Source organism: Anopheles coluzzii, chromosome X (assembly GCF_943734685.1).
Source record: "Anopheles coluzzii chromosome X, AcolN3, whole genome shotgun sequence".
Taxonomy (NCBI): Eukaryota; Metazoa; Arthropoda; class Insecta; order Diptera; family Culicidae; genus Anopheles; species Anopheles coluzzii.
This window is the reverse complement of record NC_064669.1, coordinates 2,538,320-2,565,580: the sequence shown is the minus strand read 5'-3', so window position 1 is coordinate 2,565,580 and position 27,261 is coordinate 2,538,320. Positions and strand designations below refer to the sequence as shown.

Below are 27,261 nucleotides of genomic sequence, written 5' to 3'. Positions count from 1 at the left end.
GCGTCTTGAAAGCACTTAGGCAGCTCGATGTTCCGCAGCGGAAACAAATCCTCACCAGAATCGCGCGCATGTAAACAGTGTCCTATTACGCCGGCAGCACACACATGGGTGTGTCCCCAACGAGACTATCCAGAGTTCGTCACTTAAGACCTGCAGCCGCACTAAGTGGCTAATGACAGGGCTAAGGAAGGGAGTTGCAAAGCAACAAAGATGAAATAACAAGCCGGGGTGTCATCTTACCCAGCAAACGTCAATTTGTAGTCGAAACAAGGGCGCTATCAGCTCGCACTCGTCCTAGGATTGATTTCAGAAGCCTACGCACCTCACCGTGTCTCCTGCAGTTCCCGCGCTTTCTGCGTTTTCATCGTCCGGCAGAGTGTTTTGTGCGCACGAAACCTCGGGCGACCTCCGGGCCAATACCGGGAGACCTTTTAATTCAATGCGGAGCGGTTGGATTTGCAAGCAGCCGCCTGGCTTTGGCCCGGTCGATTATGAATGCTAATTTTAACCGTCTGTGCGGTGTGCTGTGTACTGCGGTGCGAGGTACGGGCTGGTGATGGTACCGATGACATCGCTTCATGGTTCAAGGAGGGCGAGCCGAGCAGGCGGGGTCGCGTTTTTGCAACAGCAACCGGCATGATTTATTGCTGGTGCGGAAAAGAGCAAAAATTTCGCATGCCTTGAGTGCGCGATCGACAGTAGAGAAGGAGCACGTGAGAAAGAAAGAGAGAGAGAGGACGAGAGACTTAGAGATAGACAGGGGTTTCGTAGCGAACGTTGTGCCGTCGCGCTACCGCAGTCATAATTTAGCGAAACGAAAAATGACGAGAACCATGAGAGTTGGCGGACTCGAAATGTTAGCACGGGAAGGAGATGGAGGAGAGACCAGCAGAAATACGCTCCCGTGGTACCCGTGTTTTTTGGTCGGTTGTAAACTAAAAGCGATATTATTAGCCCCGAGCAAACTAGCCGCAACTGAAGCGACGGGGTGCAAATGACAGACACTGCCGGGCAGCGCATGTCGAACCGGACCGCTAGCAGCAACTACACAGGCAAGTGCGCAACTGCGGTTCACTATCCAGTTCAATCCATCCAGCGTTTAATTTCGTGTTGCTTACTGCTATAGCACATCAGTAGTTTCAATGGAGAGTCGTATCGTTTCTCAGAACAACAAATTTGCGAAAAGGATTTCATTTAACCTTGTCCACGCAATAGACATTTCAGCTCAATTTTGTAACGACTTGGCTATTTCCGCGATGGCTCTACTGTTAGTCTACAGTTTTGAAAGGTTGCTGGGGTAGTTTGTTGAGGCAATCGTTTTTTGGAATTGGACTGCCAACTTTTGATCCTCATCGATACCTAACTTCGAGCGGCAAATACGAACGCCAACTCTCGGAAGAGTTGAAGTTACTACTGAGCTCTGTTATTGCAATCTACTCTCTGCGTACCAAAACTAACGACCTCACCTCCATCAGGTTTGTTCGGTCGAAGGTAGTCCTCCTAAGGTGAATTTCCTTATGCTTCGTATGGTATCGAACTTCTCAAAAAAATAGCTCTCACTAGCTTTACACAAGATTTGAATGTCTGGAATAGGCTAGGATTTTGACCTGAAATTCGATTGGCACTGGAGGGCTCTTATGGTAATGGTTGTACATCGTTATTCTGTTGATGAGTAAGATGTTGTTGTTTTTGTTGTATTATAATAGAGGTATTGAGTCTCGTGGGTCTCTTTCGCCCCTAATAAGTAAGATGCTGAAGATTGATGTTGTTCGGGATAAGATACAAATCGATTTTCTGGAAATTGATTTTTCATTCGACATATAGAAACAATCGTCAAAACACTCTATAAAATGATGACTTAATGCTCCTCATTTCAGTTCTAAAAACCGCAAAATACGATAAAAACAAAAGCCCACTAAGCATTGGAACGCAAAATCTTTTGTAGTACTTTGAAGTTCTCACATGCAAAAAGTGTGTATGAAGAGCTTCGTTTTAGCAATTCGCAAATTTTGATTTGTTTATACAGCAATGTTCTTAAGATGTCAAAGCCATAACAACCAATCGAAGCTAATTATATCCCAAAAAGTAAGTTCGTCCTCAAACCCGCCTGAGCTCGGTCGAACCTAAGCTGCTGCTAATCCGGACCCATCGACACGCGATTGACATTTGATTTGTATTTATGCTGTGTCATTTACACAAGATCACAAGGCGGGACCGCGTCTGGCTACCCCTTGTCGCTTCCATTTCACCCAAAACACCCATCGTGCACCTGCTGCAATGCCCCGAATGCCCCTCCCCGCTATGTGACTGTGTGGCAGGACGTCGGGCGCAGAAAGATTAGCCTAGCGTTACCAATTTGTGGAAAGCCGCTCGCACACACACACACAGACACACATAATGGAAGGAAGAGAAATGAGCGTGTCAACAAAAGGATAATCTTTCCCCCGCTTCCGGATGCCCTTCCCTTCCTAGATTTTTTCGCATTTTTTCCGCCGCTCAAGTGGGGCAGAATAGATTTTATTGCCATGGTTAGGGAAGGTAAGGCCGAATGGGCTTTATTTATTTATTTTGGCTTCTTGCTTTAAGCTGGGCGAAAGAGGAGCAACACAACAAAAAAAAACCGAGTAACCACCAAAGCGGATCTCTTTATGGTAATAATATTTTGCCCCGACTAATCCTCCATCATACTTCCTGGGCGAAATTGTCCTCCCGCCCCAGTCCAGCGTGAGCAAGGAAAATGAATGAGCGTGGATCATGGCAGAATGTCATTGGACAGGAAAGGAAAACAAAAAAGAAAAAAAGCACACACACACACACACACGAAAGGATGCTTTTCCTGGTGACGATAGCAGCATTGCCGGTCGGGGTATCCAAGACAAACGCCGCAGCCCAATAACACATGGGCATCCCCAGCACACACACGCAGCACGTGTACGCACACGGCACACACACACACACAAAGCACAATGGGGCTCGGGAAAATCCGTGAACGTGAAGAAAAACCTTCCCAACCGTTGAATCCTTAAGCAATTGTCTTCCATAAATCGTCTTCCATTATCGTAAAACCGTCCGCACCTGGGCACCGATGTGTGTCTGTGCGCTCTTTGGGCGGCCACCGCAAGCGGATCCACCGAGCGGCCTTTGTCTTGCTGGGGGAGGCTCCTTTACCTTTTCTGCCAAAGCGTGTGCGTTTTTGTTCGAGTTCAGTTTTCTGGCGGATTCGTGGTTTTTGTGGTTGCGTGCGTTCCGTTCGCTATTTGTTGTGGCGTTTCTTGCGTACCTTGGGCCTCGAGGTCTTTTTTTTTATTTGTAAATCTCGTTACCGTGCTACCCTTTGCCGCCCGCCACCTTCCTGCACTTCTACCCTTCCAGTCCACGTACACTTTAATAGATTGGGTTGTTGAATTTCTTTTGGCCCCTTTGCTCCACCGCTCAGCGCAACCTGCCCCCGAACAAGTTCCGCCAGCAATACACCTTAACATACTCTTTCCGCATTTCACGCGAGTTGTATGGACCTTCTTTCCCAATTCGGGACCATTCCCGTGGCCGTGGGCCAATTTCCAAAAGCGAGCACTCACACACACACACACACACACACACATAGAAAAACGTGTGGAAAGCCTCAGCATATCCCGATTATTTTGTTTTTGTTTTTTTTTTTTTTACTTTCTGGGGTAGCCAGCGGAATCTCCAGAGTGTGGCCGGCATTGCACATAGAAACGAAAACAAAAACCCCTTCGTGCTTCGCTTTTATTGCCTCGACGGTGGGTTGCGGGTACGGGGGCAGCAGCAGCAGCACCAGCAGCAGCACTGCCCCCATCACCACCAAACTAACCTCAAATAACGGCAAACAATCTCCGTGTCCTTGTTTTGCTGTCGCTCGGATCGGAGACGGATGATAAGGATGAGCTCGAGGCAGACGTTTAGAGAACGGGTAGGAAGGCAGGGAGCTGATAGCTACCGTAGGTACGGTTCCACGCTTTATCTTTACCTCCTCACCCCTCTTGCTGGAGTCCCGTTTGAGCCTGGGCGAAAGGAATTTTCGAGTTTATTTATTTATGTTTATGCTCTAGCGGTTGTTTCTGCGCAATTTTTGGCATCCCCGCCCGGTTGCTCCAACGCTTTATTGTGTGTGTATGTGTGTGTGTGTTTGTGTTAGCCGTCGTTAATACTTGCTTGTCCTTCTACGAACACGTACACACACACAGAAGCACACGCAAGCAAAGGAAAATAGGAATAAAACCCAATCGCAAAGCATTTCCCATCCACGAAGAACATTTCATCTGTCGGCTTAATATTGTTTCATGTATTATTCTGCCACCCATACCCAACCATACCCAACCATATCTCCCGCTCATCTCATCACCTTCCTACACAAACGATACATTTCGTTTGTTTACCCCACGCATCTTCCCCAGCCGTTCGAATTCCAAACCAAACTTCAACCCGCAACCGGCCAAGTGTTTTGCCGAAATGAAGGCACCGGGAAAAGCGTACCTTTCCCTATGCAAAGAAGGGTGCTGAGGAGAACGTGGACCACGTGGCGGGCAGGAAGAACGTGCGGGCATGTCAAATCCCCACGAACATCCGCAAACACTCGGTCGGTTCTCCACACCGCCCCCTCCCCCTCTTCTGCACGGTTGTCAACGTGAGGCGTTTCCCACACTGCACGCACCGCATTTTCCACCGAAGCGAGACAGACAATGCTGTAAGCGGCTCGGCACGCGCACTGTGGTTGGTGCGATTCTCACGCTACCTGATAATCGCGGTGCGGGCCGCTGCTTTGGAGAATCTGTTTTTCGCGTTTCACTGGCGCGAGCTGAGTGGGGGGGGGGGGGGGGGGGGTTGGACGGACGAAATTTTGGGCCGATTTTTCATCTCTTTTTACTGTGTTTTTTGTTTCTTTTTACGTGCGAATCCCTTTTTGCTTTCTCCACGGCTGCACCATTGAATCAAGGTGTGTGTATGTGTGTGTGTGTGTGTGTGTGTGTGTGTGTGTGTGTGTGTGTGTGTGTGTGTGTGTGTGTGTGTGTGTGTGTGTTTGTGTGTGTGCAATTTTTTATTTAATATTTAAAGTAGCGAAACAACTGTAACGCACTGCTGGAGCAGCTGATAAACTGAGGCAATGTTGCTTGAGGTGACGTCATCGAATATTTGTTTTAAATTGTTCCTTTTTGTTCAGAGCAATACAATATTACTTTGAAAATAAAGAAAGTTTACAGGAAGAAAGAATTGTAAACGCATTTCATGATATTTTCAAAATGTCTGTAAAAAACTGTGACATATCCTTTTACAGGGGTTTTTTTTACATTCCAACTAACAACTGTTGGCAAGCTATGTCTATAATCACCTTCGCTCCAACTGATGTCACGGTTGCGGCACGCGGTTTGTTTTATCGATGACGTCATTTCATCGGCAAATGTCAAACTCCATAGAAAAAAAAGAGATTCCTGAAACATCACAATCACAATTGCCTTATTGGTTGTGTCAATAGTGAAATGTAAATGTAACTTTTTGTGGATTAACAAAAAAATAATTGAAGAACACATACCAGGGTAAATGTACCAATAGTGGTGCAATTTGTGGTGGTACAGATGGATTTTAATGGATTTAAAGTGTTATGAAGGATAATTTCTGAATATTGTTACACAGAACAGTTGGAATATGCTTTATCTTCGCAATCACAACCATTTTTACCATGAAACGCATCAATTTTAGGAAAAAATACGTAGGTTTGTGACTACTTCGTTGTACCTATAATGGTGGTATGGTTCCTATAGTCGTCGTATTGTGTTCCTTCGTATTGTGTCGTATTGTGGTTGATGAAAATATTAACTAAAGTACTGAATAACATCTGTCGTCAACCCATACCCAGAAGAGTTTGCTTGATTTGAAGTCGATTTTTCACTCAGCCAAATAAGCGAATTTTGGCCTTTGTTTGGTAAATTACTAACAGAAAACTCATTTTTGTGGCTTATTTTAATGAAAACAGTACAACATGTCAAAAATGTCGTCGAAAAAAAAAAATCTAAAATTACCTGTTTTTATTGATTTTAGAACTAGGACCACTAAAGGAACATGCCTGTTTGGTGTACTTATAATGACACTATCGTAAAAAACACTGAAAAATACGTAAATATGGTCAAAAGCCCATGAATTTGAATAAAACAATATCATTTGATAACAATTATGTTAAAAAAAACTAATAATTGCGTTGTTATGTGGTCATTTAGAACGTTAACAAAAACATGAGTATAGTTATGAAATCCTCAGGAATTTGGAAAAAATGTTAATACCTTTCACAAAATAATGAATTTTTCGGTCACTAAGAAACGGAGTGGCCCCATTTCATTTTTAAATCCTTTGTAAAAGGCTAGAGAACATTTCACACTATCATAAATAGCTTAACTACTGTTAATTTATCGTATGAGACGCATTTTAGTGCAATACCACCACTATTGGGACTAGCAACACTATAGGTACGTTTACCCTAATTGATTACTTTCACGGCGTCGCTAAGAGCCCATTAAACAAGGAATACATTAAAGGTTTTACTTAACTTTTTATGTAAACCCGCAAATAGACTTCTCTAGCCACTCTCTAATCAGCTTTCGAAGATAAATGTCTGCATTTCGGCAATACTTCAACACTAAAACTCTTATCAAGGTTTAAGTTTCGTTTGGTTTGCACCCACTACTCGGTGAACCACTTGTATGTCGTTCAAGGCTACTAACACTGCTCTCGTGTTGTTACTAGATGCTTTTCATCCTTAGCAGCTCGTCCCTTTTTTATCAGCAAACGCCTCATCTGCTTGATTTATCATCTGCCGTTTGTAAATTCTTCTCGTCAGCCGGTGTACCGTCTACCGTTTTGCAGGCATCTTCAAGCGCCAATGGGGGATTGTGGCCGCGTCTACAGAACACTAAAGAAACCCGCAAGTTCAAGAAAAGAAAGAGGTACATTTTCAACATCTTTCTTGCTGCTGTTGTGGCTGTAGCTGTTGCGGCACCCCCCAAAACTCACCCATTCGCGGGGGCGCAGCAAAGAATGAAGTGTACCGTTGGGACTTAATCTTATCGTAGCATCGGAAAGAGTTTTTTTTCCGTTTTGCGGGACGGTTTATTTACCACCACCGCTCGCTGCTTCCTGCTCCGCGCTTTGCTCGACGTTGGTTCGAAATTTGTTTTTTTTTTTTTTGTTTTGCGACCAGCACTGCAAACACACCCCGGTACGGTGGAAAATTATGTATTCATGACCGAGCCGGGTTTACGGTGCCGGTGGATGTTCGGGTGGGGGGGTAGTTTTGTGCCAAACCCGCTCCTCCTGGGAGCGAAACAAGCGGCCAAACTCATCCAGGAAGGAAGCGCCGTTGTGCCACTTTCGCGCAAATAAAAGCGGAACAGCAATGAATGGAAGCTGCAAATGCATGAATAAGTCGCCACGGAGCAGCGGAGAATGGCAACAGTTATGAAATCATTTAGCTAGGCGGTCGGTGGCGCCCTCTGGTGAGGATCTAACCCGCTGTGGGGGTGGGGTGGGCACGGGATCGTTTGAATGCATTAACGAGACAAAGCGAGAGATGGAGAGACATTCGCAAGCCAAAAATATGATCCCAGCAAAGAGCAGCCAACCCCCGGAGGGGAGGGAAGGTCTCAAACGGACTATTTGCATAGACTTCGAATGCAAAACATCGTCTTGATTGTTTCTAAATGCAATACTCTGCCCCATTGTGTGAATCTGGATGGATGCGGCCCACCGGCTGCTCCTTGAACCAGCCCACGCGTTCGACGTTCGACTTCCCGCACCAGCAATCCTAGGTTTCATGTCCGTATATCAGTGCGACTTGCAACAATGTTGCTAGCCCGTGTTGCATACCGACACGCAAGCCCATCTCATGTTCACCTGCGTTCCAGGAGCTGCTCCATTAGTGTAGGATTTCGCTTACAGGCACCTGCCAAGTGATTCTCCCCGAACGCGACGTTTGGTGACTTTCGGCCGGAACTCCCGCAGCGTCCCCTGGACGCAAACAAGTTGTTTGTCTCGCTGCTCGATTAATGGCCGCTGTCGAGCGTCGCTTTCGGGCGCGAATTTCTGGAGCACGATCACGCGCTACACCCTTGGCCCTGGCGGGTGTCTTACAATGTTTCACCGGAGCGCAAAAAGGGCATGTTTTACAAAACGGGTAAACAACTGCACTGCCGCGCTGCAGCCCGCTGCGAGCAGTCCGAAAACGCGATATAATGACCGGACTGTGTACACCCGGTGGACACCGTCGGTTCAGCGGGTGGCACCGCAAGCGTTTGCTGCTGAGGATGCGCGGCTGCACGAAGCCGAACCGCGCCCGGATGACGAATCAATTACCCCAACGCGGTATGGGATTTTTGTCGTGTGCAAGGGATGTTTCGCCTGAAGGGCTAGGAGAGCGTAGCTCATAAATCATCTGTCAATGCGGTACCGGCCAACGCACTGACACCACCAACTTGGGCGAGCGCGCTAGGCAGTCGTGCGCTTCCAACTCCCCAACACAAGCACAATCGAAACTTTTCGCAATTCGGGGTACGCCAATCGGGATCCTATTAAAAATGATTGATTGCTGGATGGTGGTCCGCCCGACCGTCCGGCCGGAAGTGGCTCGGGTCCTTGCTGTGGTGGTGCTTCCGCTCCCGACCGGTGTATGTGTGGCATATGATCTCGCCGAACAAATCAAGATGCCACCTGGACGCCCCCGGAGGCCGCCGAGAAGTTCGTCAACTGCGAAAGCTCCGACGAGCTCCGGCTAGCGAAGTTGATTGATAGCGATACTTCTCTGCGTGGCTACTGCGAGACGATTTTGACGTCCTGGAACAATCCACGGAGCACACAAGTGGGGAGGGGGGGGGGGGCGTCTCTTGTCAACAGCACCACCAAAACCTGCCCGGCGGCCAACGCGGCCACAACCCGGCCGGACACGCGATAGCAATTTATCAGTCACTCCATTAATCACGTGCGTCAGGTCTCTCGCTCTCTCTCTTTTTCACGCACTGTCTCCGCAGCAACAATTGCCATCATCGTTCGATTGTGGCGGCCCCCAGGACGCCCTGGCGGTTCATTATCAGCTCGCGCGGTCGCGGTACATTCGCGGGATGTTACTGTCCAGCTCCAGCGACGGGAAAGGGCCAGCCAACTTTATCGGCCAGCCGCGCACACACTGGCGAGCTTCAAGTTCAAGGTTGGTTGGCCAGCCCAGTGCGCTCATCTGTCATAGGCTATCGCGCGATGCACAGTGTGACAAATTGTCTGCCGATAGTGATCGGCTAGAATGGAGACTGAAAAAAAATGAGAGCAGAGATCACATTCCTGTCCAAAATTCCCGAAAGTACGCAAGTGTTTACCCGCGGGAATGCGTGTCCTGTGCGCTCGATAATGGGTGCGGTTAATTTATGGAACGTGGGATAAGATTTTCACGCACCGAGTCTAATCTTTGTCGCTGCACTCTTGGACGAGTTTTGGAGTTTGTGGGGAGGGCCTGAAATTCCCATGATGGCATGGTAATTGCACAAAACCGACAAAAAAACGACAATCCAACAGCACACAGAACACACCGCAGCTGGACACAATGTTCCAGTGCATACTGGAGTTCGCGATTCTGCCAGCAGGACTCATTGGACAACATCAGACTTCTATGACAAAACTGAGAACCAAACCACGGTGCGCAAAAACCGCACATCCGTGACGGATTCGCAGGGCAGGGCAAAAGTACCATCAACGCAGGGGGAAAGCCCCTCGAGATCCTGGACCAATTTCATGCATCAAGACCTTTGGCAATTTGTCATCGTCCGCCCGTCAGCTTCGGTCGGGGAGAGTTTGGGATTCTCCAGCATACATTTTTCTTCTCTTTTGCTGCTGCTCTATTCCAACGACTCTTTATCGCCACGAGACCGTCGCTGCTCCGGTCTGCGGGCATTATTAAACCGGCAACCTCTTCGCCGCTTCTCATTATCCAGACCTGTGCCCCGAAAACCGACATGTGTCGCACAAAAGAAACGCAAAATCCCGTCAGGCATCTTGGTTCCCTTTCGTCTCCTTTTTTTGCCTGCTTGGGAAATGGATTGGCTGGTACGAAGCGCTACAGATGGCCTTCGGATGGTTTACCTTCAGGCTGGTGGGCCCGTTTCGGTGCACACACGTTCCAAATATTCCAATTCATCGCTCGCCATCTCTCTCTCGTTCGTTTGTTTGTCCCTGTGTCCCGCACCCATTGCTCGACGGGGAAATGGGGGGGTTCAAATCCATTTTGCAAAGCATAAATTTGTCAAACTGACTTTATCGTTCACCGTGGCCGTGCGTTTTTTTTTTCTCTCTCTTCTCCCTTCGGTTTTGTTCACCATGCCTGTACTTCCTTTTGTCGTCTCTCCCGATCAGTTTAAATCCTGCAGAAACGTTCCCCGCTCATCATACCACGCGGACAATCGGGACCGCGTATCGGATGAAAAGAACATAGCGCACACGCACACATCTTGAGGAACAAAAAAAAATGGGCCATACATATCTATGGAAGCGTATTCTTGGGAGATTGTTTTCGCTTTTGTTCCGCCCGGTTTTGCTCTATCAACCCCGAAACCCCGCGCTCCAGCAGTTCTTGCAGGACTGCTCGGATCACATCTTGTGCGATCTGGTACCTTCCGGGGGCCGCACTTGATGTCTCTCTTGCCGCTCCGGGACCGGGACCGGGTTTGGCTGGGGCGGTTTCGGAGGAAGTTTTTCGTTTTGTTCCCGTGTCTGTGTGTGTGTGTGTGTCGTACCCTGGGATCGCGTGCCTTGTTCTTCGGCCGGGTCCTTCATTTCCATGTCACCGCATTTATGCTTTTTTCCTCTTTCTTTTCGCATTGCAACTCTCTATACAGTTCTCTTGCTCCCTCGCTGGGTCTTGCTTCCTAACCGTACGTCACGGGAAAGAGTTTGTGGTCGCTGGGTCGCGGGAACTTCAGACAGAGCGAGAAGATGTTCTTATACGAATATGTGTCTACGTGTATGCGCGTGACTATGTATGAGCAAGAAGGAACCACGCAAGAGCACCTCAGAAACTCAGCAAACACTCCCGCGACGGTAGAAGAAGTAATGCCCGAGAGTGCAAATCAAAAAAACAAAAAAAAAGGCCTAAAACCTGCAAAGTAATACCCAACCATCGCTGCACCTACTGCACCAACCCGCTTTCAATTCAAAGCGGGAGCTCCGAACAATGGGGCGACCCAGACAGCGGCCAGCGGCCATTCCAGTGCTCCGATTGCACCGTGCAGCCGTGGCGCGTTTTGTAGCCGGCCAAACGCACGCCCGTTCCTCTCGGGTTGGGCTTTCGCGTGCTTCTTTCGATTTGCAACAACGTGTGTTCGCTTCTTCATTGCTTTTCAGTTTCAATTTTACCGGATCGGTTTTTGGGGAATTTTTGGTGCACACGAATGAAGATGCGAAGGTTCTCCCCAGCGCCCTGCCGACCCCGAAGGACGTTGGGCGGTGGTTATTGCGTCGACCGGTATCGCATTGTCGCCTGGTGTCCGCCGTTTCGCTCTCTGCCTCGCCACTGCGTGTCTGTGTGTGTGTGTGTGGTCCGATACGGTCGTCGCGTGTGGCTTTGGGGCAATGGGATGCAGAATATGTGCGTCTAAAGATCTGAAAAATCTTCTCGAGAAGGTGCATTAAAGATTTGGCCGTCCGAGATAAGCGTATCTTCCTTTTGCTTGGCGATGAAGGTTTCACACGGAGAACTTTCTGTATTGCGCATCGTGAAACTGAGAGTATGCAGCCGTTGCTCCAGTGGAATTTATTGCCGCATTATCCAAATGGCTTATCCATTCCAGGCGAAGATCTAACATATAGATCATTCCTCTGTTTGGTTAGCTTTGTCGCAAACAGTCGGTGAGCTGCAAAACGCATCGCCAATATCTTCAAGCTCCAGCTCACTGTTGCAGAGCTTTTGTAGAAGCCTGCACCAGAACATAGCCATCCAGACAGCTTTTGAGCTTCCTAAGACTTTCAGCTCCAAATTCTACACGCAGAGATATTATGGCACAATGCTGTCACCCCTTACGTAACCTCACAGAAACGGAAAAGGAAAAATCCCACAACACAAGTTAATAAATCAATTATACCGACAGCTAATGTGCCCGACGAAGCAGTGTAATCCAATTGTGGGTTTGCGGGTTGGGTCCAGTTCAGTTGGCGGCAAACGGGGGAGATGCCACCCCAAAAGTATCGGACCACAGCACCACAGCTAATGACATTTATCGATACGGTTGCCCGAAAAAAATCGATGTTCGGTTCGGCCTTTGCGGGACCGGTTCTTTTCGGTTGGACAAAAGGCTCAATGTTACAACACCATCGACTTAGAGGCTCGTGCTGGGTTCCTGTTGCAGCGATGTCTTAAAGCCAAGATCTGATTAGAAGTGACAGGAGCGCTGTAAGGACGGAGCAGACATTCTTCATGCTTTATTTGCACATTGGAGTGACACGGTACAAGACAGGTCTAGGAGTTGGACATTTGGGTGATTCTAGCTGGAGTTTATGTCTCCCTTTAGAGCTGTCCCCAACTGTTGGATGGTGAAGATTTAGCTCTTTCTCATACTGTGTTCATCAAATCGACACCCTCAATAGAACTCAATCAAGATGGATTGACGTGTTAAAGTAATAAAAATCAACCGTAAATAGCTTAGAATTTGCGACTTCTAGATTTCTCTGGTTGTATGTCTTGTCTCATCTATTTTTAAACACTATGAAAAACAACCCAAGCATCCAAAAGCGCAAAAGAACGTTCTGCCCAACTGCTCCACATGTACAAACGCTCATTAAAATGGGCCTTCCCGCACTGGCCAGGTCGTTTTACGATGGGCCGCGCGAAGCGCTACAATAATTAGCTGGGTCACGTGAAAAGCCGAACCACGGTCCGTACGCTTCCCCCCCCCCCACACACACACAATGTAGGCACATAATCGCGATCCAAAATGGCTCCTATTCCACCCGGGAGCTACAGCAACAGCACCACCACAAAATCAATCCATTTTTCCGGCGAACTGCAATCAGGGCGCGCTAATCAGCAGGAATTTGCTAATTTTCGCTAGTTCCCTTATGTTACCCGGGCGTCAGCCGGGCCCCCAAACCCAGCGGACGAAGCCCGGTGTGTCTTTGCTCGCGTGCGATTTTATGAAGATTATTACCGAAACCGAACCGAAGCAAGCAGATCGAGCGGTGCGTGGCGTCGGCTGCGATAGGCTCGGCCGTTCTTCCTCACTGACAGTTGCACACGGGGAATGTAAACCACTGCAGAAACCCAAAACAAAGCAAAACACCAGTGCCAACGGCTGCAGCAAACGTTTTGTCTGGCCAGGGAGAGAGGGTATTATTTCGCATGCGGCCCTTTTTTGTGCGGAAAATTAAAAGCCATTTAACGCATCTGCATCGAGCGTGTGTGTGTGTGTGTGCGTATTTGTCCATGTTGTTTTCAGCCATCCGGTGTACGGAATTGCGTTTGCGGGCCGAGCTCTGTCTCAATCTCTCCATCCCGGGGGGCATAAGCAGCGGCGAAGCGCTCCGAAAATTATGCGTTTACTCGCTGACACTGCGTCGCTGTTGCTGGCATTAGGGCGACATGCAACGATTTTGTCAAAACAGCAAAGAGCAAAAGGCAAAAAGTAAAGCAAAGTAAGAATAAAAAAATAAACACCACAACGTCTCCAGCGTCGGGTATGCCGTGGACCAGTTGTAACCTTCCATCTAGCTGCCCACCATTACGCGTGTTCAGTGCATGTTTCGATTGCGCTCTCGAGCTCCCAGGGGGGGTAAAGAACGGGCAGGAAAGAATCATTATCGACTGCTGCCCGAAAGTTCGAACTGCACAGTCGACTTACACTGCTGCCGAGCTCGGTTGCAGCAGACAACCCGGCTAATGAATTCACGATTACATACTCATGCGATCGTTTATTAGCCTAAAATGTATGCTTAAATTTAAATAATTAATTAAATTGCTTTCCCGCACTGCTCGGAGCGGGGTTCGTTCTTGCTGCAGGCTGCAACTTCGCTCTGGTACGTTCGCTCTGTGGAATTCCGTGCGATTTAACACGGTGGGTCAGGCAGGGGTCTTTGCAGCCATAAAATCATGCTGTAGGTTTGGCGTTTGGCGTAAGAGATATTGCAGGAAAGTAGTAATAGAAGGAATAGCAGGGAATATAAGTAGTTGTTCATATCTGTTGAAAGGTCCGTTAAGTATCAAACTTCGATCGCTGCATTAGGCAGAACGTCACCTTGGTACAATAACCTGAACAAAAGAAGCTAGAACCTGGATGATAACGCAAAGATTTAAGTTGGACCTCAGTACATCAGTACGCGCGAAGATGCCTCGGACAACCAAGTTCTTAATGTCACAGGAAGAGTTTGGCTTTTCTGGAGCACACACTAAGAATATATCGAAGAATTCAAATCCCTTATCGACTTTACACCATTCTTGCGTGAACTTCAATGTTTGACACAAGAATCGTTGAATATCTTCAAGAAATCTTCATCTCGGAAGCGTTAATTTAAACAAACGTCCACTATGCGCACCACTGTGTCCATTTCTTCACTGTTACATTTTCATTCCTGCCCGCACCACACACAAACACACACTGTAATGAAACACATTTCGCAGCTTGCCGTATGTGTGTGTGTGTGTGTAAGCACTTTGGAAGGGAAGCATGTTGCGATTGCTACCGAAGAATCAGCGGAGCAACCGAAAGACGTAACATCAGCTCCACGAGCTCCAACATGGCTTTGCGAGGAGCTCCGGCGATCTCCTCTTACAAGTATGTTCGGTGTTTAGGGTTATGTTGTTGTTGTTTTTCTCCGTTGCGTTCCCCTTCTCTTTACCCAGCGCTGTTTTTTTTTCAATTACCCTTCGCTCACTCTCTAGACATCCACCGCGATGCTACGGCAGCCGAGAGCTGCAGTCGATCGTGACAGAATTGGCGATCGGTGCCGATTTCCACCTCCAGAAGGAAGGGCACACCGCACGGATGGGAACGATTCAAAGATGTTCAGATTTACACGATTGCAGCACCAGTTTCAGCGCTACGCGAACAGAAGGTGCAGGACACACCGTCATGTGTCAACCGACAGTGCAGCGGGCGAAGAATTGGCGAGGACCTGAAGTGCACGGGACATTCGGTTTCGCTTGCTTATCTTGTCGATTTACGCATTCGATTATCGCACGGCCGGGATCTTGCCCTCGGGGGGAGGGAAGGCAAACCTGGGAAGCTGGCCCGTGAGCTGGCAGTATTTGTCACTCCGGGCACTCCGGGAGCAACCCCGTGGGAGCCCCTTCCCCATCATCCATCATCGGTTCCGTTCGATCGGGCTGCCTCGATATGTAAATCGCTTGCGCTCCGTCACCACATCGCCACCGGCAGCCGCCACCGCACTCCAAAGCATGCACACATGCGACATCGGCAGGGAGGGGAGCCTGAACCCGAGCCCGATGCGTAAACTGTTTCGCATAATGCATAATAATACCGGGGGTGCTCGCATTGCCGGTCACGCCACGGTCGGAAATTGGCCCGACCGTGCACCGGCGTATCTCTATTAGCGCTCTGCTCCGAAAACCGCGCTCAGCCGGGCTCGTGTGTACACGAGGGTTGCCCGCACCCTGCAGGACCTCCAGCAGAGACGCAGTTTAGCGGCCCCGTGAGTGGCGGCGAGGCGGTGTTTATCTCCGGGCGCGCCATGTTTGCAGATACTTTGCCGTGTAATAGTGGATGATAATTTTATTATTGCATGCGGTGTGTGTTTCGTACCCCGGCAGATCTTGGGGCCCTGGGAGCGTGAGTGTATGGAGGCCCGATCGTAGCGCATGGTCGACTAGCATGTGGGTCCCCTAGGTTCCTGGAACTTCTCCGCCGAGGACACATGTTCGAGCGTAGATCGAATTGCGTTGGCTTCTGGGAAGCGTACCGGTACCATAAGTGATGGCTAGCCGGAGGGTACGTTAGCCGACTGCTTCGTGGATGTCGGCAGAGCAAGACGAGTGCTTCCAAGGACAGTGGAAGGTACAAGCTGCGCATGATGAATGACGAAAATTAGATCCATAATCGGAGGCTCGCTGCTCGCATTATTCTTCAGCGCTTCACATTAGGCGAAGATCATTAGCGAAAGGCTCAGCATGATACGCTAATATTTCGCTGGATGGTTTTGCCTGAGATAAGGGCCGGCTTTGGCAGTTCCTGGCGTGCCTGCTCAGGTTGGCTTGCAGCTTCGAAGAAGCGATCTTCACCGCACTATATTAACTTGCAGCGCAAATCCCTTCGTTTTGAGGTGAATCATTAAGCCCGCACTGGTACACAGTTGCTCACCTTTAATTAATCATTCCAATGATTCAATCGGCCGGCCGTACACCGTGAAGACACAGGTTGGAAAAGGTCGCTTCTTGCGCTAGACAACACCGACTGCAGCGAGCGGCCAAAGCGAGCAACATAACAAAAAACACAAGAAAAAAAAAAAAACCACAAAAGTCAGAAGCCAGAACCAACCGACCCCAGACACCCCCTGAAACCCTCCCGCGGTGATCGGGAAGGGTCGGAAAAAATCAAAGGAATATTTTAGATACATCCTATCTAAATTGACTTAAATTATAATGCCTGGGCAAATGGTGAGGAGCGTTTCATTTTAATAATCTATTCCCGCCCGTCACTGTCCCTTCCTGAGCTAGCCCGGTGCCTTTACCCTTCTCTGCCTTACTCTTGCCTGCTCTCTCTCTCTCTCTCTCTCTCTCTCTTGCTCGCTCGAAAAGACTGAAGAGGAGGAAGAGTGCATGTGTGGAAGCTAAAACAAACGAACGTTTGCCGCTTAACTTATCGCAAACGTCCCGATGACAGCCAGTGCGTTCTCGGTTTGTATGTGTGTGTGTTTGTGTGTGTGTGTGTGTGTGTGTGGTTTTTATTTCTTTTTTTTTTCATTCATCTTGCGATTCCTTCATCGTTCAGCGTTTTCGTTCAACTTTGCTGCTGTTGCTGCTCTCAGGCGCATTTGATTTTGTGCTTCCCTTTTTTTGTCTTTCCCACCCCCCCTCCCCCTCCCCCCCCCCTCCCCATCATCATTTGTACTTGTGCGCCGTGTGTATTAAGCATATTTAGAGCACTTTTCCCTCATTTCCCCGGGGCTACCAACCCCCAATAAAAGCCACTTGGGTCAATGCCGGCTACCTCTGCACTTCGGCAGCGCTGCGCACCGCAACGACTTTGCGCTTTGCCCTTGCTGTGCGCAGGCGGCCTTTGGCGGGCTGGCGGCGGCTTGCCGGATCAAACGCACCGATTTCGCCGCAAAAGGACGCATGCACACAAACGGGAGGGCATTGGATCGACGCCGGGGTTTGCTTCCGATTTTGTTTCGATTTTTTTTTTGTTGTTGTTCTCCTCCTGCTTTGCTTTGTTTTGTAAATAATATTTTTTGTTTGTATGTTGGTTTGCGCACGTTTTTTTTTGGCTCGCTCAAACTTTTGATTGCTTTGCGCTACCACCACTGCGCCACCTCTCCACTTATCTGCACCGATCCCGCAAAGCTGCTGGAAGCAACCTGAGGAAAATGCTCTCACACATCAACGGCGCGGGACAAAGCAAAACAGCACCAGAAAAACGCTTCATTTCTTCATCCCGCGGCAAGCGTTGGCTGCTCATGCAATATTAATCTCATCATCTTATCCACCGGCACCGATGCGATGGAGCCCACGGCCACGGTTTCCGTCACCAATGGCGCGTTTCGGGAGCGTTTCGTCATCCAATGGCCTCCGCGCGGCCCAAAACAAGCCCGAAACAAACAAACCGCTCCCCTTTTGCGAGCGAGGCAAAGACGGCAGCAATTGAAGATTTATTTACTTTTTCACCATCATCTTCACGGGAAGCGTCGTCCTCGTCGGGGATGATTAATGTTGGCGATTGGGTCGCCGCCGACTCGGCCAAAGGTCGCTCCTGCTCGGAGGGGGGGGGGGGGGGGAAGGAGTACGCTTCTGTATTTTTTAGGACTTTTTGTTGGCTTTTTTTGTTTATTTTCACGTGACATCGCAGAACGAACGTGTCAATGCGTTCAAAGGAAGTAATCTTAAAAGTTTGCTATAGTTATTGTTGCTTCCCTTTTGGGAAACTAAAACAGATAAGGCAAGAACAATGTATGAAAGGTGTATCAAACTTTCTAAAAAAAACGAAAAAACACAGAAAACATACAATTAATATAAATAGATAAACAAATGTAAACAAAAGGACAGGCGATTAAAAAAAGGAATGAACGGATAAATAACAATGAATAGAAAAGCAAAAATTTGATAAATAAAAGTTAAAAAAGAGTAATTAATAAAGAACAAACATAATCATGTTAAAACAAGTTTACACTAGAAGAATAAAGATGAAAAGATAATAAAATAAAGGCTAGAACATAGAAAAGAAATAAAAAAATCGTTGAAAAAAAAATGAATTAACAAATTAAATTTTCAAGCTTAATAAGAAAAAGTGGAAAAGCTGAAATGAAAACATTAGTTCTAATTACTCGGATGGCTACAGCTCTTGAACATAAAATAAACGCCAAAGGTTTTAAGACTCATTCAACATCGCTTCCTTCCCTAATAGCTGAACTTTCAAAACCGTTTTCCTAATCGCTCGCCCAAGAAGACCTCATAAATGTCATTCTGCTCGGTAAGCTAAAGCTCCCATACATCTGCACGAGGCCGCCCAGATCGCTCGCAAGTCCCCGAGCCCCCAAGGGTCAACAGATAATCGCTTCTGGATGCGCGGGCACCTGGCAAACACGGCAAAGTCCAGCTCGACCAGCAGCACACGGCGAACAGGTTCCTGCTCAATAACGCCAGTCGCTGCTGCTGCTGCTGATGATGATGGGCCGAGGTCACCACTTTGAGGCTGGCCGGCACACATTAGCAGCTTCTTTCTCCGCACCGGGCAGCCACAGATTCGACACACCCGCTGACGGGCGGCACCGTCCTCTTAGATCTCCCGGACACGCTCGGAATGTGTCTAATGTGTTCTCTCTATCTCTTCTTTTGCTCTCTCCCTCGTTTTCTTTTGATTAGAAGCTATAAAAATAGCTTAACACGCCACCGATTGGAGCTAACCCCAAACAACACCAGGGTCAGGAGCGTGGTTCTTCAACGATTATTTATTGCACACTCCCGGTCTCTCTCTTCTCTCCACCTTGCTCCACAGCGTCCCGACCGTTTGCTGCGATCGCCATCCCAAGCACTGGCAAGCAAAACTAAAACGCTGTCATGTATTAATCGTTTCCGGAGCATGATTATAATCTGCATCTAATCAGCTCTCGCGCGCGCTCTCTCTCTCTCTCTCTCCCGCCATTTAAATGAAGTCCACGGCACGGTCAACGCCAAGTTTAGAAAAAAAAAATGTCCGTGTGGGCCCGGGAAGCGGGAAGCCGGCCGCATCTTGGCGGCAGTTGATGGTGATGAGTTAATAAGCGGCTGCGAGAAGCTGCCTAGCGCCGTGGCCGAAAAACATAAATAATACAACAACCGTGAAGCTACAATCATTCCACATTACCGCACCCAAAACCATGAAACGCTTAATCGATTTGCAATTCAAAACCCGCGCGAAACGATTCGCGGAGGCTCGCGCGCTCATTTAACGACTCTTTTTGAATCGTTCTTTTTTTTTTTTTTGTTAATCATTTCGAATCGGATGCCGGATGGATGTGTGTGATTATGACTTTTTATTTCTATGTTGAGTGTTTTTTTTTTTTTTTGCAGCGAAAGGAAAACCACTCTACCTCTGTCAGCCCGCTTGGAGTCTGCTAATCTGAAGCTCATTTTTTAAAGATCCCTCCTTCGCTGTTTTTCCTCCCTACCCTTTGTTCGCGTTCGAGCGGCTGCTAATAATCGAACCGCGGCGATCTCTTATCAGTCGCCAGCGATCGGAAGAAAAATTTAATCATTATTCATAATTATAATGCACGGCTCACTACCACGGGGCCACGGCATTTCGATTTATTGCCGCACCGTTACGCCATCATTTATCATCAGTTGGTTTTTTCGGTGCGGGGTTGCTATGGCTCTCTGGGGGCCTTTTTTGTGTGATTATTTCCCCCTCTCCACTTCCCAGTGTGCAGGTTTGCCCGTTTTTCTCTTCCGTCGCCTGAGAACGAAGTCAAATGAAGTGCCCAAGAGTCCTTTGAATAAGAATTCCGTGAGTGTGTATGTGAGTGTGTGACAAGACATTCTTTTCTCTGTACGTACTTTGTTGTGTTGTGTGTGTGTGTGTGTGCTGATATGTGTGAAAGATTCTGTTTAAATCTGTTGTTTTTTCTTTCTTTTTTCACTTGTTTGTGTCTTTTATTTCATTTTTTTTTTGCATTTCGTTTTCCTTTTACCTGTTTATTTTTGTATGTTGTTCTTGCAAAACTAGTTAAGCGTTAACATAAGTAAATATTTGCAATAGTTGAACTATTCTGTTACTTTCATCACCTGGTTGTTGGTTATTTTATTAATTTGGCATTTTCTGTCATTATTTCAGTTGTATGGCGCAACACATATGATTCAGTTTAATGATGTTTTCTAAGCGGTCGAATGTATTGACAACGGTACAATGGCTTCCCCATCAAGCCATGGGATGGATTAATAAAATCATAACATGCTTAGCTAAAAATACAAATGTTAAAATATTCAACAAAATAACGAACTCGACCGCGTCTGGTTCGCGTCGCTTGAACACCAACACACCAGCCAGGCACCGCGGTCCGGAACGGCGCAAAATGATTAAACGCTGGAATGCAGCACCTCCCCCTCGGCACGGCGGACGCATCCCTAGCCAAGACGCTTTTATTTCGCAAGACTTGCGCACTTTTCTAAGCTCTTCATCGCATTGGCCGACTGGGGCGCCTTTCTACCACCCCCCCCCACCCCCCCCCCCCCCCCCCCCCCCCGTTGCCTGCCCACACCAGCAGTCATATCGATTACGAAGTTCATCTTTCTGCCGCCCTCTCTCGCCGCCCTGTACTAAACCAGCGCGGCTTGCAAAACGGTCAACCTTTTCGCTTTTGCTCCATCCCTTTGTTTGCCAAGCCTTGTGTTTTTTTTTTCTTTCTATTGGTGCACAATTTGTGGAAACGGTCTCGTCCGAAGGTACGACCTGCACCAGACACAACTCACAACACTCCCAAAATCGTTTCCGTCTCACTGACTCCTTCGAACGGTGGGTAGAGTAAACTGTGTGTGTGTGTGTATGTTTTTGTTTTTTGTTCAGTGGGAGGAATGTTTCATAAATGTTAATTTATTAACGTACGCAAGTGCAAAACTGCACAGTTCTAACAGCGAAGCAGACAATTTTGGCAAGGAGAGCCACCAAGTACGTTTGTACTGCAGTAGCTCTCTTACTTGCCTGGTTTGCTGGGGCTTGAGAGCTCATATCGCTGGAAGGTCACGTGAGTTACATTTAAAAATTTGAAACAAAACGCAAGATTGTTTAAATTCAATTAAAACGGACCATATTAGCTCCGGTTTTTTTGTATCTTTTTTCAATTAACAAGATCATATATTCATTTGTACTTGTTTCAATATTGTCAAAATAACAGGATTCCTCATAAATTCAATAAACACAAGTTTATAAAAAAAGATGAAATCATATTTGAGGTTCGTCGCTTTTGCTAAAGTCTTTTGTTTTAGATGATCGTATCTCGTTTGTAGGCGTTTCTCCATGTAAAATACTGTACATTTTTTTGTCAAATTTGGCTGAAACGCCAAATATTATACTTCAATTCTCTTCCAGTGTTAGCCTAAACCTAACAATAAATGTAAAAAAAACGATTAAACGATTGCATTTCTGCATACTGTTACGTTCCCTTCGACAGTCACGTCCTGTGTCACCGTGTATTTGCCAACCCACCCGAAGCGAAAGTCAATCCGTCCACCACCTAAACCGACAACCCAACGTCACAGTTGGAGCTAATAGTAATAATAATAATAAGAAGAAAAAACGTCCCACCCCTACCGGGAAGACCCTCAGTCAGTACGGGACCGCGGGAAACGGACGGGACCTGTGCGCCGTGTGTCTTGTGTGTGCAAAATAATAAAACGGAAAGCGGTAAACGCATTCAGCCAAACACGGCACACAGAACATGGCTGGCACCGTCCCCGTCTCGACTGCCATGCTCTCTGCACCGTAGTGCACCACTACGCCGTGGCTTTCGATTTCTCGTGTGCCCGTGTTTCGCAGTGCTGTCCCGGGCGAACCTTCACCTGCGACCAGGCGTTGCGCAACAGCACTATGTGCATATGTGCGCGGCCACCGACTTATGCACATGTGCACTGTTGCACAATGATGTCCCAGCGTGGAGTTTGTCATTCACGAACACACACTCTGCTCTCCATTGAACGCAGCGCATGGGGTGGTTTGAAATATCACCTCCCCGCCAATCGTGCACACTTGCCATAACTCATAATGTTTATTTGGTCTAATTACGTGGGCTATTATTTACCACACATCATTACCGTGGTTGCGTCGCGGTTTTAGCGAAAGGGCCTAAACAGGGGCTGTGGCTCACCGAGCTGGCTGAGTTCGGTTTTGCGATCCTCTTGGGCCCTGAATGGATACAGCCACTCTTCGCAATAGCTCCGCTCGGTGAACGGTTTGATGAAGTCGATCAGCACAGCGGCCGACAGCAATCAGACAGCGGGGAGTGGGAACAGCACTCTGCAATTCGATGGATTAGGTAGGAAGCGACGGGAATGTACCCACTGGTACAAGGATTAAGGTCACGAGAAGCCTCGGTAATCCAGTGACCAAATGGTAGACGAGAAAGAAGCGCAAATAAACGCCCAAAAAAAAACTCAATACGATCATGCACTGCAAAGTGTGTTTTCGCTGGATAGTGATGTGGTTCGGTGATTATTGTTGCATCCCTCAAGGATGTACTTCAACAGCTAGAGCGAAATGAAATTTTAAAACAAAAGATTTAACCTCCACTCAAGCGACGAACCTTTTTTTGTTCGCGATCAACTGGCACTGTTTACGATCTCAAAACATTTGGACGTTTCGTGTCAGTGCTGTGTCCTTTTAGCCATTGTGTCGAACAAAAGCTAAACAAAAAAATTCGATTCGTCATGATCCAGTTGGAAAGAACCCGGGCAGGGGCTGCAACAGCAAAACTAATAAGGCGACAGGCGACGCTCGCTGAAAGGTTCAATTGTTCCACCCCGAAGCGGGCTGCAATCAAACCTGTATCGCGAACGTGAACGGCGCGAAGCCCGCCCGAAACATCGATTCTGCCCCGCTCTGTAAACAATCAACCACCACCTCCCCCCCCCTTGATGGCCCCGATCATAACAGCAGCGATGATGTTTGATGTTGATGTCGATGATGATGATGATGATGATGATAATGATTACGATAATAACAGTAATAAAGGGTGAGCTCCATGATAATGAGGATGACTCTTTATCTGAAACAATGGTCACATAAATTGCTCCAATCCGACGGGGTCTGCCGGGGCTCCAGGAACTTGTCGGGGATGCATTTTTTTTCGCACAATAAGCTTTAACATCTTGGAAGAAGCTGCACACACCAACATCATGACCAGCAGACGATCAAAAAAAAAATTGTTAGGATGGTGTTGAAGAAGCTTTCCAGCTAGCTTTACCTTCCCTTCGATGCACGATCGATGAGTCCAGCAGACATTTCCAGCACTTCAAGGAGTAGATGAGGCGAGGGGAATTTTGTAATGATTGCATCAGCTTACCTTACCCTGTCGGCGGCACGGTGAACAGATTCAACTTTGTTGGAGATGGCTTTCCGCTTGGTTGATACAGTATTAAGAATATTGACTTATATTTAGTGTAAATTGCAATCTTCCTTTAACTCTGAGGTTTTGTTTTAGTCTTTGGGTTATCTTTCACGTATTTTTTTTTCGTTTTTTTTGCAGTGCTGGATCAGCTGTACGAGTGCAGGAGCGCTGCAGCCAACACCGGGTTCGCGACGGTCTGCTCTGCCCCGCTGCCAGCTCCAGCTCACCGTCCAGCGGATGGTGCGCAACGAGTCACTGGTCACGGCCGACGTCAGCTGGACGGCAACGCTGCCGGACGTGTGCAACGGCACCAACTTCGAGGTGCCCGGCGCTAGCCAATGTCTCGTGACGTGGGAAGTGTCCGGCGGTGGACTGATGGGCAACCTGCTGACCGAGTCCCCCAGCGTGCAGCTTTCCCTCTGGTCGGACACCAACTATCGCGTGCAGGTTACCTGCCGCAGCAAGGTAAGCCGTCCCTGTTCGACCGTTCCTTCGCTTCGCTCAACGCGACGATCCTTTCGCCCACAGCGTTCGAGCGCACTGATCCGCTCGGCACCGCTCGTGCTGAGCACCTCGGGCGCGGTACTGCTCGAGACCGGCACCCGGAAGCCGTCGCAGGCGCAGACCACCACGGTCCGGCTGCTGGGCGAGGTCGCCGAGGGCGATGATGACGAGGCGCTGGCACGGGAGCTGGACTCGTTCGAGGAGGGCGACTCGTACCACCGGAGGCACTCGCCGAGCCAGCTGCATCCCTGGCCGATCGCGCGCGAAAGCAACGGCGAGATCGCCATCCTGGCCCTGTTCGTCGCCATGCTGCTGTTCCTGCTGGTGCTGCTGACGATCGTGATTCTGGTCAAGTGGCGCCCGGGCAGCCCCGCCGACCCCGGCCGGCTAGAGAAGGACGCACTGGTGGAGAACGAGGTTATGGTTGAGATCCTGCACGTCTAAAGACGCGGCGGGCGCCGCAGGGGAGAGTGTAAATATTCAACGATCGGAGCCACGGCACTGGTCTACGGGCTTCGATCGGCTTAGATAATGCAAAATGTGAACTTAATTGTAGGTAATGTTAAGAAGGTAACGAAGCTTACAACTGAAACCAACGAATAAATCTAGCTAGAGCTGTTCAAGAGTCCGTGGCGGATCTGCTATATTAAAATGTAACAAATAACAAACTCGGAAACGCCGCACGCCGACACGAAAATGAAATGAAACAACGGCCGTGACGCCCCCCGTCGATTTTCCGTGGCATTCAATTCTATTCGCCTCTTTCCCAAACAAATGACGCCCAATGGGCCACCGTGGGGCTCCAGCTTTCGGCTTCGCCTCCCATTTTTTCTAATGTCATATTGTAAATGAATACCTTTCATTAGATTTTAAATGCAAACGTGCGTCTCTCCACGTTCCAAAACAAGCCTCGCTACTGTCGAACAAAATAAACAAAACTCTCGGTCGCTCGGTCGGAAGCGAGAGGGGTGTCGTGTTGCCATTCCGCTCCACCGAGCGCACTGAGTATTAAACTGTATGTGTTTGTGTGTTGGGCGAGCAAAAGCAGAGCCACTGCCCGGCGTGAAACTGTTCTAAAGCTCAATCCCCATTTTACAGCGTCTTACTTATTGCCCCACTCGCTCTTATCGGGCCACTAACCGGCTGCTAATCGGCCGCTCACGCGGGCCCCGAAAGCTAATTGGAAATAATCGTTTCGAGAGCGGTGTACCGCGGTTACAGGTGAATCGTCTAAACATTATGCCACAAATTGCTCACATTATACAACACGCTCGCTCGGGTAGGTGGTGAAATGTGGTGTTAATTTAGCTACACACACTCACAGACACACACACACACATATGTGAACAGCATTATTGCACTGCTATGGTAAATTTCGACGAAATGATGAACTTTACTTCGATCGAAGTGGTCCGATTTGCTCAAAAACGCTTTAACAGGATAGTAAAGTTGTACCGTATTCTACCGCGCTTACGTTAACGCTTTGCCAGTGTGCGATTGTAAATATGTGCATTGAAACATTGTTGCCAAGCTGAGATAGCATTATAGCATTTTATTGTACAAGATCGTATCGCAAACCGAAACGAGATGCTTAGAATAATGGTTTAATTTTATCATGCAGTCCTAGTATATTGTGCCAAGCGGATGAAGATGTAAATCTGCTCATCCCATTATCCAACACACTCCTTAGAACAAAGATAAGTGAACAACATCAACAAAAATTCGAAAGAAAGAGCCCAACTAGCCAGAATATAAACAAGCCCCACGCTCATCAACAAACACACCGCGAAAGACCTCCATAGAAGCAGCAGCAGCAGACAAAAACAAACACACCAAAACCTAATCAGTTCCTTTCCGCTCGGGCGTCTCCGGTACTGGGTTGGCCGGCAGAGCGGGCCGGTAATTCTATCGATGGATAGTGTTCCGGCGCTGCCCTTCCCAGCTGCCCCAGCAAACTAAATTAAACTAATAAAAACAGCAAACAAACCCCTTACCGAGCGCTCGCGCAAGAGAGAGAGAGAGAGTGATAACTCCGGCGAGCAGAAGAGAAATGGAAAGATAATTGTAGCAAGGCCAGGCATTAGCAGCATGAGGCTTCACCGGGCGAAATGAGTCAAGAATATAGCAGAGTGGCTTGGAGGAGAAGTAGTTGGATGGGAGGGAGAAGAGAAACAATCAAATAATAATTGAATAAAATTGTAATAAATTATGTAAATGATTGAATCTCGATAAGTTTTTGTTTGCGTTCCCCGTTCGCCGTTGACTTTTAAGCGCTTTTCGATGGTGCTGCCCGTTCCGGTTCTGCACGGTTCATGCTGTTATTGGGACGCTTCGTTCTGGCTTCACCTCTGATAGTGGTAGTAGTAGTAGTTCTGCTCACTCTTGATTGCTCTCATGTTTTTTTGTCTGTTTTACGCTGCAGTTCATTTGGGTCGTTTGTCTCGCTCTTCGCTCTTCATTTTCATTCATCCACCGTTGCTGCTCGTTGTATGTAGTTGATTTTCATTCTTCAGCTGTAGCGCAGCGATGGCGAGCGGAACGACCTTGCTCGTTTTTTTTTTTTCGGGCTACCCCGTGGCGAGTAGCGAGGTGAGTATGGCAAGAAATCGAGAAGCAAGCCAGAAAAAGCGGCAACAAAACCGCGGACTCATTCGAATTGCAAAAGTGAAGAAGAAACTAATTTCGTTGAAGATGCTGAAGGAACGGTCCCGCTGCTCCCACCGTTGGCCACCAGATTGCCACTAATCCGATTCGATAATGCTATGTTGGTTATAATTAACCGAATTCATCTCAATCATTGCAGCAATCATTGAGTGAAGAATTGAAAACCAGATTGAAGAAGAAGAAAAAACACACACACACACACACTAAAGAGTGAAATGAATAATCGAACTCGAAGCGGGCGAACAAGGTAAGTAAACAAATCAAACCGATTCGTTCGACACGCTCGCAATACTCATACACTCACATACG

At 48.0% G+C, this 27,261-nt stretch overlaps 1 protein-coding gene across 1 annotated transcript in view; it reads left to right on the top strand.

Annotated features, from left to right (window-relative positions):
* LOC120954682 (transmembrane protein fend-like) overlaps window positions 1–26,520 on the top strand; it is a 64,048-nt gene extending 37,528 nt beyond the window's left edge. Inside the window, exons 4-5 of the mRNA XM_040374829.2 lie at window positions 23,923–24,249; window positions 24,313–26,520. Coding sequence (XP_040230763.2) covers window positions 23,923–24,249; window positions 24,313–24,732 — 747 coding nt within the window. The 3' untranslated portion in view covers window positions 24,733–26,520. The remainder of the gene's footprint in view (window positions 1–23,922; window positions 24,250–24,312) is intronic.
* Window positions 26,521–27,261: the final 741 nt, after the last annotated feature.